The sequence below is a fragment of the Nematolebias whitei genome, chromosome 2, assembly GCF_014905685.2.
Source record: "Nematolebias whitei isolate Nwh7 chromosome 2, NemWhi1, whole genome shotgun sequence".
Lineage (NCBI taxonomy): Eukaryota > Metazoa > Chordata > Actinopteri > Cyprinodontiformes > Rivulidae > Nematolebias > Nematolebias whitei.
The window spans coordinates 59,338,116-59,353,069 of record NC_056499.1 but is presented as its reverse complement, the minus strand read 5'-3'; the positions used below and the strand labels follow the sequence as shown (position 1 = coordinate 59,353,069).

General features: G+C 40.1%; 1 protein-coding gene across 2 annotated transcripts in view; it reads left to right on the top strand.

Moving 5' to 3' along the window:
* Positions 1 to 14,954, top strand: part of LOC119425030 (uncharacterized protein KIAA0895-like) — a 368,058-nt gene that overhangs the window by 261,919 nt on the left and 91,185 nt on the right. For both annotated transcript variants that reach the window (XM_037692563.1, XM_037692556.1), the window contains one exon: positions 10,562 to 10,659. In XM_037692563.1, the coding sequence (XP_037548491.1) occupies positions 10,562 to 10,659 (98 nt within the window). The remainder of the gene's footprint in view (positions 1 to 10,561; positions 10,660 to 14,954) is intronic.

Genomic DNA, 14,954 nt, shown 5'->3' with positions numbered 1-14,954 from the left:
AACAACCAGACGGGGTGTGTTTTGTGACGTAAGAGGTTAGAAGACAGCAAGAATTGTTATGAAACAGATCAGAAATGTTCTCACAGACAGAGAGAGTTTTGTTTTGGCGAGTTTAGAAACAGGTGCCAAAAACCTCTATATTTACGTCTGAGAGGATTCTAAAAACATGACAGTTCGTTCTAACAACTTGTTTTGCGTTTGACTCCAACCTTGGACCAACTTACACTTGCTCATTCAAAAGCAGAAATCAGAAAAGGCATAATTACTCTGTAACAGCTTTGACATGAGTTCTAACTTTGCATGAGAAAAAATCATTACACAGTTAACAAAATTGATTAGTTCACTGCAACATCTAAAATGGTTTGACCTAAGACATTTTGATTATCAACATTTGTAAAATAGTAATGATAATAAAAAGAGAGTGTTCTTTTCACTTGAATCTTCAAGAGAGAAAGTCTCAGGATGGGTGAACCTGCATTTCTGGATTCAAATCAATGAAATGACAGTTCCTGTCCCACAAGGTTCTTAAGGTCAAGATTTTTGACCTTAGACTTAGTTTTTGACATGGGCCTAGTCCACTACACGTTTCTACATTTTTTTTGTTGTTTTTCTTTGTTTTGTTTTTTGAATGTCCAGAGGACCAGATTTAACTTTTTTTTAGATTAAAAACTATACAGTGTAAACTATAACAGAATATGACATTATATTCTTCTAAAATCAGAGTTGCTATACCAATGACATGAAATGCTACATTAATCATAAGATTTTAATACACACATATATACGCTCACGCACGTGTGTGTGTTGGTGATTGGAAGAAGAAAAAAAACGCCACAGAGCAGTGCAGTTTTATTGTTACACATCTGCTCTGCTATCCTGTTTCAAGATTAGGGACGCACCGATCCACTTTTTAAAATTCCGATCCGATCCCGATACTTATATCTGAGTATCAGCCGATACCGATCCCGTTCCGATATCATGATCATCATTGGTTTTATATGAGGCTGTAATAATCTCCTCTCAAGTACAATTTGTACAAATATATGCATGCATGTCCAAAAAGGCAACTTGAGGTAAGTTTTATTAATTTTGGATGTTTTAAAGTTAGAATTAAATTCTGCTGACACAAAACATGTTTCTTTTTATTCCTAGCTTTAAAGTGGATATTAAAGTGATTAATTTAAGTGATTGTTTAAAGTTGTTTTATATTTTATAAGGGGCAGATATAAGAATTGTTTCTTCTTTCTGCACTCTTTTCATTCAATGTTTTCTTTTAGATGATTTTTTAAAAATGTTGTTTCATTTAAATGAATGAATGAATTAAATTAAAAGGCTTCAAACACCTGCTAAGTTCATGGCATAAACCAACAGACATGTTCCTGTTTTTAGTATTTTACATCACTTTATAATGTAGCTGTTTATATTTTTAATGTATATAATTTTCAAATCATGTTTTTTATGATTGTCTACTGTTGTACTGATAAATATCTCCTGGAGGGTAAACTATATCTTGACTGCAAGTATCAAGCTGAGAAATCCTTCATTTTCTACAACTGATAGTGGTTGGTCATTAATTATGATGAAGTTTAGCAACTTCTCTGTAAACATTTGAGCTCTGTGGTTTCAGCGACGTCTACTTCTTGTTCAATCCGAAGCAAGCAGCCTGATTTGGGGCAGCCGCGCTCAGTCTGTCCCTCCTCAGAGACGGGCAGACTGAGCGGGGCAGATTGGATGTGGCTGGCCGGGGTCGAGTCGCCTCTTTTGGTTTGACCAAAGAGCAGCGCCCCGCTGAAGCCACGGAGCTCGAATGTCCATCGTAAAACTAACTTTACCGTGGTTTAATGTGGCGCTATGGCTCTGGAGACATTGCACGTTGCTGTCTTGTGGTGTTTTTAGTGTAAAATACTTCCACACAGCGGACATGTTTAGATGAAAAGTTTGTTAGCTGTTAGCCACAGTGCTGCTAACTCAGTCCTCATGTTGTAGCTTCTGCAAACTATGAATTGGATTTCCTGAATGTGAGGTGGGTCTTATTACTCTGGGTTCATGAGACACGCTGCCGTTCAGGAAATACATTCCATAGTTTGAAGCCAACTTGCATCATTGATCGGAAATATCGGCAGGAGGATCGGAAAATCCGATACGTAAATTATGCTGGTATCGGAGGCCGATACCGATACTGGATCGGATCTGCCCATCCCTATTCAAGACACCTGCTTTCTCTGCATAAAAAAATGCTTCTTAACAGCGTGGCCTTAATTAAGGTTGGGCATAGTTTGAATTTGAGCGATTCCGATTCTGGTTCTTTGTTTCGATTCCGGTTCCTATCGATTCCCGATTCCTATTCTTTTTAGAGGCAAGGTTAAATAAAGACATGTCAATTCAATTCAGTTTATTTATACTGTATAGCACCAAGTCACAACAGAAGTCGTCTCGGGGCACTTAACAGAATAGAATAAAAACAATCAAACAGACAATCAAATAGAAAAATAACAAGTTAACAGAAACTTTCATATAAAAATCATAAGTTAACACTATTTATCTGAGGAGCAGACTGCTTTGAATTTAGCTCAATCATGTTATAAATGAGCTACAGTAGTTTGCCAGAGTTCTTTCTGGATGCAATAATTTGAACTTCTATTTGAATTTGAATTTTTTGAACTTTTTACTTTTTGTTAAATTTACTATGAATTTCTCACAGAGCTATTTAAACCAATATATAAATATCAAACTTATGAACTTCAATATGTTATGAATTTTCTTTTCACATGGGTACACTTTCACAAGAGAGCTTTATGTTTGAAAACTTCATGGAAACACATTTCCACATGTCCAGTGTGTGATGCTGCAGCCATGTTACTGAGCTCTCACTGATGGGCTAACCTGCTGCAGAATATCCATACCATACCATACCATACCACTTTATTTATAAAGCACTTAAAACAGCGACAAGGCTAACCGAAGTGCTATACAGACAGAGCAACAGGTAACACACAAAGCAAAATACAAAATGAGGTAAATCAGAATATAGACATAAAAACGATGCAGATAATGACGACAAACCAGTGTGGAGCGTACAGGATCAAAACACAGATCATCTGGTGTTGAAAGCTACTGAATAGTAGTGAGTTTTTAAACGGGACTTGAAAACCGAGAGGGAGGGGGCCTGTCTGACAAACAGAGGTAACTCGTTCCAGAGTCTTGGTCCTGCTACAGAGAAGGCACTGTCACCTCTGCGCTTAAGATGGATTCCTGGAACTGTGAGGAGCAACTGGTCCGCTGACCTCAGGGAGCATGGTGGGACATACGGTTGTAGCAAATCAGAGAGATGGGGGTGGCGACACTGTTCAGTGATTTGTAGACATACATGAGTATTTTGAACTGGATTCGAAAGTGAACCGGTAACCAGTGCAGTGAGGCCAAAACTGGTGTAATGTGCTCTCTTTTGCCTGTACTGGTTAAAAATTGGGCTGCTGCATTCTGGACCAGTTGTAGTCGTGCAATGGAGGTCTGACTGATACCAAACAGGAGCGAATTGCAGTAATCAAGCCTAGATGTAATGAATGCATGTATTACTGTAACCAGGTTATTTTTGGACATTATGGGCTTCAGTTTAGACAGCCGCCTCAGTTGGAAGAAGCATGATTTTACAATCATGTTTACATGATTGTTAAGCCTAAGGGAAGGGTCCATTATCACGCTCAGATTAGTGACTCTTTGTTTTTCTGACAGGGTTAGAGTGGAAAGGTCGATGCAGTGGTTTGTGATCGTGTCGTTGGGAGGGAACAACATGACTTCAGACTTCTTTTCATTGAAACTCGAGAAATTTAAAGCCATCCAGTCCCTGATGTCAGCCAGGCAGTTGAGCAGCGGTTGAATAGAGCATGTACCATTGTGTCTCGGGGGGAAGTAAATTTGACAGTCATCGGCATAGAAGTGGAAGGGCATGTTGTGTTTCCAGAAAATAGCACCAAGCGGCAGCAGGTATAAAGAGAATAGGAGGGGACCCAGGATGGACCCCCATTTAAGCTCTGCGGAACTAAAATCCTTGATGGAGACACAAAAGGATCTGTCAGCGAGGTAAGATCTGAACCAATTGAGGGCTGATCCTGTGACGCCCACCCACTGCTCCAACCTAGCAATGAGGATCTCATAGTCAATGGTGTCAAAGGCGGCTGTGAGGTCCAATAGGACAAGCAGCACAGAATCACCGGTATCTGTGAATCTGAAGATGTCGTTAAAGACCTTCAGCAGGGCATTTTCAGTGCTATGGAGAGGTTTAAAACCAGGTTGAAAAAGCTCTAAGATGACGTGATCCTCCAGGAAGCACTTCAACTGGGACTCAACTATTTTCTCCAGTACTTTAGAAACAAATGGGAGTTTGGAGACAGGCCGGAAGTTGGAAACGACTGAGGGGTCAAGGTTTGTTTTTTTTCAGGAGAGGCTGGACGGCAGCATGTTTAAAGGATTTTGGCACCACGCCAGTGGATAAATTACTGTTTACTATAGCAAGAATGGACGGACCTAGAGTTGGAAACACCTCCTTTAGTAGTTGAGGGGGGACCACATCAAAGGGGGAGCCAGAAGGTTTCAAGCTGTACATGACTTGCTCTAGAGAAGATAGAGTGATGGGTTCAAAATGGTCAAATGGAGCTACAGACTGAGGTGGGATGGATGGGTCATGAGTTGGAGGGGAAATGAGAGCCTGGGTGGTCACAATTTTTTCCCAAAAGAAATGTAAGAAGTTGTCGCACAGCTCAGTCGAGGCTTCCAGAGGTGATGGTTCAGTGAGGTGGAGAACAGAGTTTAGGGTGGAGAAGAGGACACGTGGGTTGTGAAAGTTTGAGGTAATTATATCAGAGAAGAATTTTTATTTTGCAGCTTTCACTGCTTTCTGATAACGGCGCCAACTCTCTTTGAGTATTTGAAAAGAGACCTGCAGCCTGTCTTTCCTCCACTTTCGTTCCGCCCTCCTACATTGCTGCCTAACGGCCTTGGTGACGTCACTCAGCCAAGGTTCTGCTTTGATTTAGATTTTTTGGTTTTAACAGGCGCAACATGATCCAGAGTCTTTAAGCAGACAGAGTTGAACAGGGATGTCAGCTCCTCAGTGGTGGTGAGAAACACTGGGGCCTGAATTATCATTTCAGAGTTATAAACATCTGTGAAATGTGCGGCAGTGAAGTGGTTAATGGTCCGAGTCCTATGTGCAGGAATGCACGGATTAGGATTTAGATTATAAAAAAGAACAACTTGTACAATCCAGTCCAGTTTAGCAGCAGGTACAGTATAAAATCAGAAACTGTTCTTGTTGAGGAAAATGATCATATTCTCAGACAGTGTGTGTGAGTGTTCTGGACAGACAGTGTCTCCTGCAGTGGAGAACACGTTTGCTGTGTGTGGAAGAATATTGAACACAGAAATATGAGAAAGCAAGATCTGACAGCAAAGGATAAGTCTTGTGTTGGTTCCACCACCAGCAGCAGGTCCTCAGACAGAACATCTGGTGGAATGTCCTGGTACATCTGCAGCTCTCTCTCCACTTGTTTCTTCATGGACATGGAGCTGTGACATTATGTTCGGTGCCTCATCCTCAGCAAAAAGCTGCTCCAGTGGAGACTTTCTGGACAGATTGCAGGGAGGCAGTTCCTAAACAAACAACAGGTTCATCAGTATTATCAGTAAAAAGGGATTATTAAAGGTATGATCATTATTAAGACTGAGAATCTACAGTATATAATTTCAGCTATCATACACTCTCCTCCTCATCCTCCACTCCCTCATTCTCAGGCCTTTCCTCAGACTGCATGGTGACCCCATCATCTCCACAGTCTTCCTCTGTTGACCACAAAGAACATTACTAGTATTTAGATTTCAGATTTTAAAGCAGAAAAGGCCAGTTGTGAATAACATTTCACCTTCTCAATCATCTTTCGCTGGATCTGCTCCCAGACACTGTCATCCATCTTCTGTTTAAAGCACAGAGCAGCTCTTCTCCACCTTATACCAAGATGATTAACTTATTTGACAAGTGGTCCATGGTAGGTGATGTATACTTGGGTTGATGGTTTTCACCATGTCCCTGCAAACCTAACTAACCTAAATGTTGGTGATTCCACATCTGAAAAGGGATGCAACCTTTTCACAGTATATGCTGTAACCGTTCTGTGACACTCTTCATTCAATTAGTTGCACCGACATGTTTCCCTTGGAGAACTCCTTGGTGAATGAAGAAGCACATTGAGGAGCCAGGCTAATATTATTAGCCATTTTGGGTTGTTTATCTAAGAAAAAAAATATGAGCTAACGTTAGCACTTTGTTTGCATTTTATTTATTTATTTATTTTATTTATTCATTTTATAAATACATAACAATCAACATAATCAACATATATGTAACAACAACAAAATATTAAATATAAAATGAAAGGTAGCAGACGAAGAAAAAAATCTTATTAAATCTGCTCCTTATTTATCTAATAAGCAATTCAAACAAACGTTTCCTGTAAACAGCGAATACAAGTAAGTAAATCAAAATATTTTACAATTCTCATACAATACTCATCAAAATACAATCATTGATATTCATTTAACAATTTGATTTTAATCAGTTTCTTAAATACATAAATTGATATAGCATCCTTAACCTCTTTTACTAAGTCATTCCATAAACCAACTCCCTGAATTACGGTAGATCTTCCCTTCAAACTTGATCTAAACTGTGGTTTAACAAATACGTCTTTCCCTTTTAGATCGTAACAGCTAGATCTTTTCACAAAGTACATTTGGATATTAAAAGGTAGTATATTTTTATGAGCTCTATACATAAGTGATAAAATATTATAGTCTACCAAATCATGGAACTTCAGCAATTTCATTTGATAAAATAATATACTTGTTGGATGATAATAATGCTTTCTTGTTATGATTCTTACGACTCTTTTCTGCAAAATAAAAATAGGCATTGTAATTGATTTACACGCCTTTCCCCAAACTTCAACACAATAAATTAAATGTGGCACAATAATTGTATTATACAGTAAATACAGCGCTCTGTCATTCAATAGATACCTGACTCTATAAAATATCATAATAGATTTGGATATTTTCATTTTAACAGAGTTTATATGTTGCCTCCATGACAAATTTTCATCAATGATGACACCCAAGAACTTAGCTTCATTAACTCTACTAATCTCAGAATCCTCAATTAAAAATGGAACATCAATAGTTTTATTTCTGTTACTAAATATCATATAATTTGTTTTTTCAAAGTTTAATGATAATTTGTTGAGTTTAAACCAATTCTGAATTTTAACAAACTCATTCATCATTGATTCCAATAACTGTTCAATATTATTACCAGAACAAAAAAATGTTGTATCATCAGCAAAAAGAACAGATTTGAGGATTCCAGACACCTTAACCAGATCATTTATATATAAAATAAATAACTTTGGACCAAGTACAGATCCTTGAGGAACTCCACATGTGATGGTGCAGAGATCTGATCTCACATCATTCATCTGTACAAACTGTTTCCTGTTTTCCAAGTAACTACACACCCACTGTAACGCTAATCCTCTAATACCATATTTATGTAATTTATTAACTAGAATATTATGATCAACAGTATCGAAAGCCTTCTTTAAATCAATCATTTGAGTTAACCTACCACTTTAAGTTGAGTATAATTTGTTAGCTGCCTTATTCATTCATTCATTCAACCTTTATTTAAACATATAAATAACATTGAGCCTCAAAGACTCATTTACAAGTGAGACCTGTTTGGACAGACTAAAAGGTGGTAAACTGGACACCTAGGAGTTGGAGGCGAAAAAATTCCTATCAGACATTTTTTTCCTGCTTGAGAAAAAAAACCTCTAATATTAAAAAGCACCTCGCACAAACAAGCACATAGTGACATAGACATTCTGCAGAGGGGGGAGATGAGAGCGGTCAGCATGTTCATACGAAATAATCAGTCAATGTCCTCCGGTGAGAGCCATAAACATTCTCGAGGTATGTCGAGGAATGACCAAGAATAATGACTATGAGAATCCAAGAGTCCTAAAATGACGACATAAGTTTATTCAACTGGTTTCAGTTAGTCCCAGTTCCAAACAATTCTTGATCCTCAATGCCCAAGCCTCTGGTGGAGATGATCACAGCCACAGAATCAGCCATCCGCAACAACAACATTAAAGAGGGTGAAGCAGAACAACTCAGAATAGAAGTTTCAGCCTGCCTCAGCAATGCCAAACCACCACCTTCCAACATCAGTAGAGAGGAGAGGGATGCACTCACCACTCTTAGCAAGGACAAAAACATCGTCATTCTCCCAGCAGACAAAGGAAGGTGCACAGTGATTTTGAACCAGAAAGACTATCATGAGAAAGTTATGGCACTCCTTAGTGACTTAACCACTTATGAACCTCTGAAAAGAGATCCAGGAAGTGGTTACAAGAAGAAGTTGATAGATTGCCTGAAAAAGTTTGGAACAGGACAAAGCTATTGACCATATTCTGTACCACAGACTGTACCCAGGGGAGGCCACACCTAGTCTGTATGGTTTACCTAAAATCCACAAACAAGGTGTACCTTTAAGACCTATTGTTAGCATGATTAACTCTGTCACTTACAATGTTTCCAAATATCTGGCGTCTGTACTCATCCCTTTAGTTGGCAGCTCAGAACACCACATACAGAACACCATGGACTTTGTGGATAAGGTGAGGGATGTCATCATGGAGACTGATGAAACAATGGTCTCTTGTGTCAACTCTTGAAACTGTGCCTGCAGTCAACCTACTTCACATATGGGGAACAATATTATAGGCAGAAACATGGGTGTGCTATGGGGTCTCCAGTTTCTCCTATTGTTGCCAACCTGTACATGGAGGAGGTAGAAAAGAGAGCCTTGACGTCCTTTTCAGGGACACCACCAAGTCATTGGTTCAGGTATGTTGACGACACCTGGGTTAAAATCAAATCTCAGGAAGTCCAACATTTTACTGACCACATCAACTCTGTGGATAAATACATCAAGTTCACACGAGAAGATGTAAAAAATGGCAGGTTGGCTTTCTTGGACTGTGAGGTCTCAGTCTCTGATAGAGGACATTTGCAAACTGAGGTGTACCGCAATCCCACCCACACAGACCAGTATTTGCAGTTTGACTCCCATCACCCTTTGGAGCACAAGTTAGGAGTCATCAGGACTCTGTATCACAGAGCAGACAGCGTCCCCACTAGCTCAGGAGCCAGGCAGAAGGAGAAATCCCACACAAGACAGGCTCTAGAGCAATGTGGATATCCTAACTGGGCCTTCCTGAAAGCAGAGAAGAAACCCAAACAGGACTCCAGCCAGCCAACAGGTGAAAAGGAGGAACCCAGACCCAGACAAGTGGTCATTCCATATGTTGAGGGAGTATCAGAGAAACTGAGACATTTATTTTCTAAACATAACGTCCCAGTGGCTTTTAAACCCCAAAATACATTACGGCAAAGACTGGTTCATCCCAAAGATCCAGTCCCCCGGCACAAACAGAGCAATGTTGTGTATGCTGTTCAGTGTCAGGAGGGCTGTGATCAGTCTTACATCGGGGAAACAAAACAGCCACTGGCCAAAAGGATGGCCCAGCACAGAAGATCAACATCATCAGGCCAGGACTCTGCGGTCTACACTCATCTCCAGGCCAGCGGTCACTCTTTCAAGGATGAAGATGTTCACATCCTGGACAGAGAGGAACGATGGTTTGAGAGAGGAGTAAAGGAGGCCATCTTTGTGAAAAGAAATCGTCCATCGTTAAACAGGGGTGGAGGCCTCCGGGTTCAACTGTCCCCCTCTTACAATGCTGTGATTGCTAGTATCACTCAGCCCTCTGTGAACAGTAAACAGCCATCAGTGTGCTAATGATCCATTGTTAGGCTGATGGTCCTTCTTGAGCATGTGATCAGCTGGTTCTGGTTGTCAGCAGCAAAACTGGTTGATCCACTCTGAGAAGGTGCTATTTAAGAGACTGAGCTGAAAACAGCACCTCAGACTGAGGAAGTCTCTCGGATGAGAGACGAAACGTTTCTACATTTTTTGTTGATTTGCTTTGTTTTGTTTTGTCGAATGTCCAGAGGACCAGATTTAACTTTTTTGGACAGAAGAAATGTTATTTTGTAGTTTGAAACATATTTTGGCTGTTTTACTTACTCTTTTTTTTCTTCATGCCAATATTTCTTTTTAGTCAAATATGCTAAGTAGGTTATGCCGTCAGTTAGTGACATCTAGTTAGGCCAGCCAAAACTTAACTTCCTTACAGAAGAGTTGACAATACTCCTGAAGATTCACCAATTTTTCTGAATCCATTCATAAAGCCCAGTTTTCAATTAGATGTTTTCTTTATTTATTTCTTTAATTTACAAAGATTAGTTAAAGCAGTGTCAGAACTTACAAGGTGCTCTTTTTTTTAAGTGTTCGTCTTTTCTGATCATTCCTGCAATGACATCAAACTCATTTAAACCAAAGACTGTACTTTTTCCATTTATTTTTATTTTGCTTTTGTCTCAGGCTGCTTCAGCAAAGATCAGATTTATCTTGATGGGATTCTGCGGATTCTTCGCCATCGAAGGACCATCGACTTTAAGATGTTGACTGTATTAGGAAAGGTGAGTGTGGTGTTTCAGTTTATTTTGTTTATTTTTATTTTTTACTTTTTCACAAGGGGTGCTTATTACGTTGATCACAGACTGGTCTGTAGTGAATTGTACCTTTTGTGGGGAATTTTTTTTAACCCTTATTGTTTAATGTTTAACATTATTTTTATGTCTGCATTCTATCAACCTACCCTACTAAATGCACTTAAACTGTTCTTAAAAACAACAGGAAAAGGTAAATAAAGTTTTCTATCAGCCACCTGTCAAACTGGGGGAATCTCTTCTGCCATTGCCTAGCAACAGAGCATACATGTGGGGGCACTGGTATAAGGGCAGTAAAGAGGGACAGTTGATAAGTTGTTTGTGTTATCAGTGTTCAAAAATGACTGACAAACAAGCAAATATTTTCTTTCTGAGTGTGAAGAGGACTGTTTTTTGTTTCTTGAACTTGAAGTCTGTCTTATTTGTGATGTAAGTGTAAAATTGACTGTATTTATTTAGCGCCGTTCTATCTTATCAAAATACTCAAAGCGCACTACAATCTGTGCCCTCATTTACCCATTCATACAGCACTCTACTATATCTATACAAAGAATAATCGGTGCTTTACTGCATTCATACACCAATGGAACACACATCAGAGGCAATGAGGGGTTCAGTGTTTTGCCCAGGGACAACTCTTGCATTGGAGGACGACCGATCTAACCACTCATCCACAGCTGCCTCAGAGTCTAAAACGTAGCCTCATCTAAAATGAGAAGCATGGAAAAGCACTACAAGATGGTGCACAAATGCTTTGAGATGGATTCCCCCACTAAAACCAATTTACTAGCCCTGAAAACCCAGGAGCTAAAAAACCAGTAGGCAGCATTCGGATCAACACCAAAAGAAAGGCTGCTACAGTAACATTGGACCGGGTCAACCTCGTTCTCGACAAACACAGAAAGTCTTTCAGTCACGGTGAGTCCACCACTCTTCTTGAACTGTCACCACCGGATTGCTACTATTTTAATTCCCCGTGCCTGTCGGGTCAAAAAGGAGGAGGAATAGCAGTAATTTTTAAAAACGATTTTAAATGCCAGCAGATCTGCCTGCAATCCTCTTTTACAAGTTTTGAACACTGCTCATTTGAAATCGGCCTCTCTCATGTGGTCTTGTGTATCGTCATCTATCGGTCACCCAAGCACAATAAGGATTTTATAAATTACTTTTCAGATTTTTTGGCCGACATCCTGCCTAAATATGATTGTGTTCTCATTGTTAGTGATTTTAATATTCATGTCTGCAGCCCAGAAGAGCTGATCTCCAGGAGCTTTTTAAATGTTATTGACTCTTTTAACTTTGTACAGTCTGTATCCGGTCCTACTCATGAACTCGGGCACACACTTGACTTGGTCCTGTCTCACGGTCTGGATGTTTCCAATTTGGACATATGTGATGCTGTTTTCTCGGGCCATATGCTGATCCTATTTGACATTCCCACACACTGTCCAGTTAAACTGCGCACTCCTCCTCGGTGCTGTCATATGTTTAACTTCTCCTCTCCAGCCCTGTTCTCCTCCACTTTTCTTAGTCTGTCTCTGTGAGGATAACTCTAAAGACTCTGTTTAAATATTGACAAACTGGTTTCCAATTTTCACTCAGTTTGTTTACAAACACTGGACACGATCGCTCCTTTGACGAGCCGGCGCACCAAACCTGCCCCCGAGCCCTGGCTGAGTGACGTCACGTGCGCTGCTAGGCACAAGTGCAGCAGAGCAGAGGGCAGGTGGAAAAAGGACAGGCTACATGTTTCTTTTGATATTTTCAAAGAGAGCCTGTTATACTATCAGAAGACTGTAAAAGCTGAGAAGAGCAAATAACTCTCAGGCATAATTTCTTTTAGTTGTAACAACCCCAGTGTTCTGTTCAAAACCTTAGATATTGTTTTCCTCGCTCCCAAGTCTGTTGGTTTTGACACCTCCAATGAAGTCTGTGAAAGTTTCCTCCACTTCTTCACTGACAAAATTATGTCATCCAGAGCTTGTATTTCTCAGCCTTCCTATGATCCCTCTATTCCTTTACACTACTCATCTATTTTTGATCAGTTTGAGCCTGTGTCCTTCTCTTTTCTAGTAGACACAGTTGGTCATATGAAGCCCTCTGGTTCCCCTGCAGATTCCATCCCACCTCGTTTGTTTAAGGAGTGTTACGACATGGGCTGGTTGTGGATCATCGGTCACTGCAGCTAGTTGTTGCTAACCATGGACCTCAGGCCTCCTCTCGGACTCAGGACCTGCCTCCAGCTCACGTCGCTCCCCCCGGCTCAAACCTCCCTCAGAAGCGGCAACTCATATTAACAATAAATCAAGGAAACATGAATTCAGTTTTACCACTTTGTATTAAAATCAAGACAGGAAATGGTTACAGTTTATAGCGCTGGCCAGTCCAGTCTATTACACGTTCACAAACCAAAAGGGCAGATATCCCGTGTCATTACTGATTTAAACGGCCTAGACTCCTCCCTTCGCAGAAGGGGAGCTCAACCTGTCACGTGTATGAGGGGGCATGACTAAGTGTGATCTCAACGGAGCTTATGTGATTTGATGTGTAAGGAAGTATGAGACGGTACTTCAAAAGCCTTTCTACGTGATGTAACAAGCAAACATAAACTCTGTTCCTATCCCTGGGAGACTCCTTTAGAGTTGCTGGCCCAGTTTAACCCAGTCAGAACTGGGTCATAATTTCATTATAATACCATCTCTGAGCAGATCACAACCCCAGGACCAGTCTAGGTAAATATTTAACAACTCCCCCTGGTTCGAGGGAACCCTTTAGGGTCCCTCGAATAAAGTCCCAGTTCAATACCGCCAGATAAGCAAGCAATTAATCACTTTTCCTCTGGTTGAATGTAAACTATTCCTTATATATTGGCGGGGGATGCCTACCAGCTATAGCGTGTGACCTGCCCATGTCAGGTCAAATAAAATGCCAGAGCTGACGGCTAGCAAGTGACTTGCCAGACTCAGGTCACCTGACTCAGCTCTCGACATTTGCCAATGACTTCAGCATCCCCCTGGTAAATGGTAAATGATAAATGGACTGTACTTATATAGCGCCTTTCTATCTTATTTCAAGATACTCAAAGTGCTTTACACTACAATCTGTGCCCTCACTTACCCATTCATACAGCACTCTACGTCTCTACAAATCTAATTGAACAAATCATTCAAATGAGACTAATCAGTGCTTTAGTTCAAATTCATACACTGATGGGACACACATCAGAGGCTATGAGGGGTTCAGTGTCTTGCCCAGGGACACTTCGGCATGTGACTGCTGGTGGATTTGAACCCCCAACTCTCGCATTGGAAGACGACTGCTCTAACCACTCAGCCACAGTCGCTCCTGGTGTGGTAAATATGACATTATGGAAATTTCTAATATTTGTCAAAGTCAGTTCTCTAAATATATGATTTAATGATTGCAGAAGGTGTCCTAATGCAAGAAAGCATTCTTATCTAATAGATGTAAATCAGTTGCAGACCTGAACTTCTCTTTTTGACTCCAAGGGCAGGCATGGTCCATTTTGTCCAGCTGGAAAGGAAAAAGACAAAACTCTGTGCCCCCTTCCCTTCCAATCATCCATCCATCCATTATCTTTTACCTGCTACTTCCATTTTGGGTCATGGGGGTCGCCGGTGCTCATGTCCATCATTCACAGTGTGAGGGGCAGGGTACACCCTGGAGAGGTCGCAAGTCCATCACAGGGCCACATAGAGACAAACGAGACAAACAACCATTCAGTCTCCTTCCAATCATGTATCACCCAATTTATTTGCACAGAGTGCTGCTGGTATTTTTAGCCTGTCACAGCAGAAAATGTGTTTTTGCGAATAAAATCTGATTTAAACAACTAACGTGTTTTAATATGCATATTGCATGTAAATAACAGAACCTCCCAACTGCCCCTGGTGATCTAATACAAAAACATATTACCAATTAATCAACAAATCAATTTACCCATTCAACCACCCTTCAATTTAGTCCCAATTTAGACTGAAAATGTCATAAGTTCACCTCCTAGAAAATTTATATTGTAAAACCCCTTTTTATGTATTTATCAAAACCCATCCCCAGTCTCTGGTCTCTCGTCATGGCACGTTTTGCAGTCAGCTGTAAAAAAATAATAATTATTTCATAGAAGACAATATCAAAAATTAAGTTTATCATCACAATTACACTATCTAGTGACATTATTTCATCATGATCTGCTCTTGAAACTAATTACAAACACATTGTTTTTCATGCCCTCACACATCAAAATA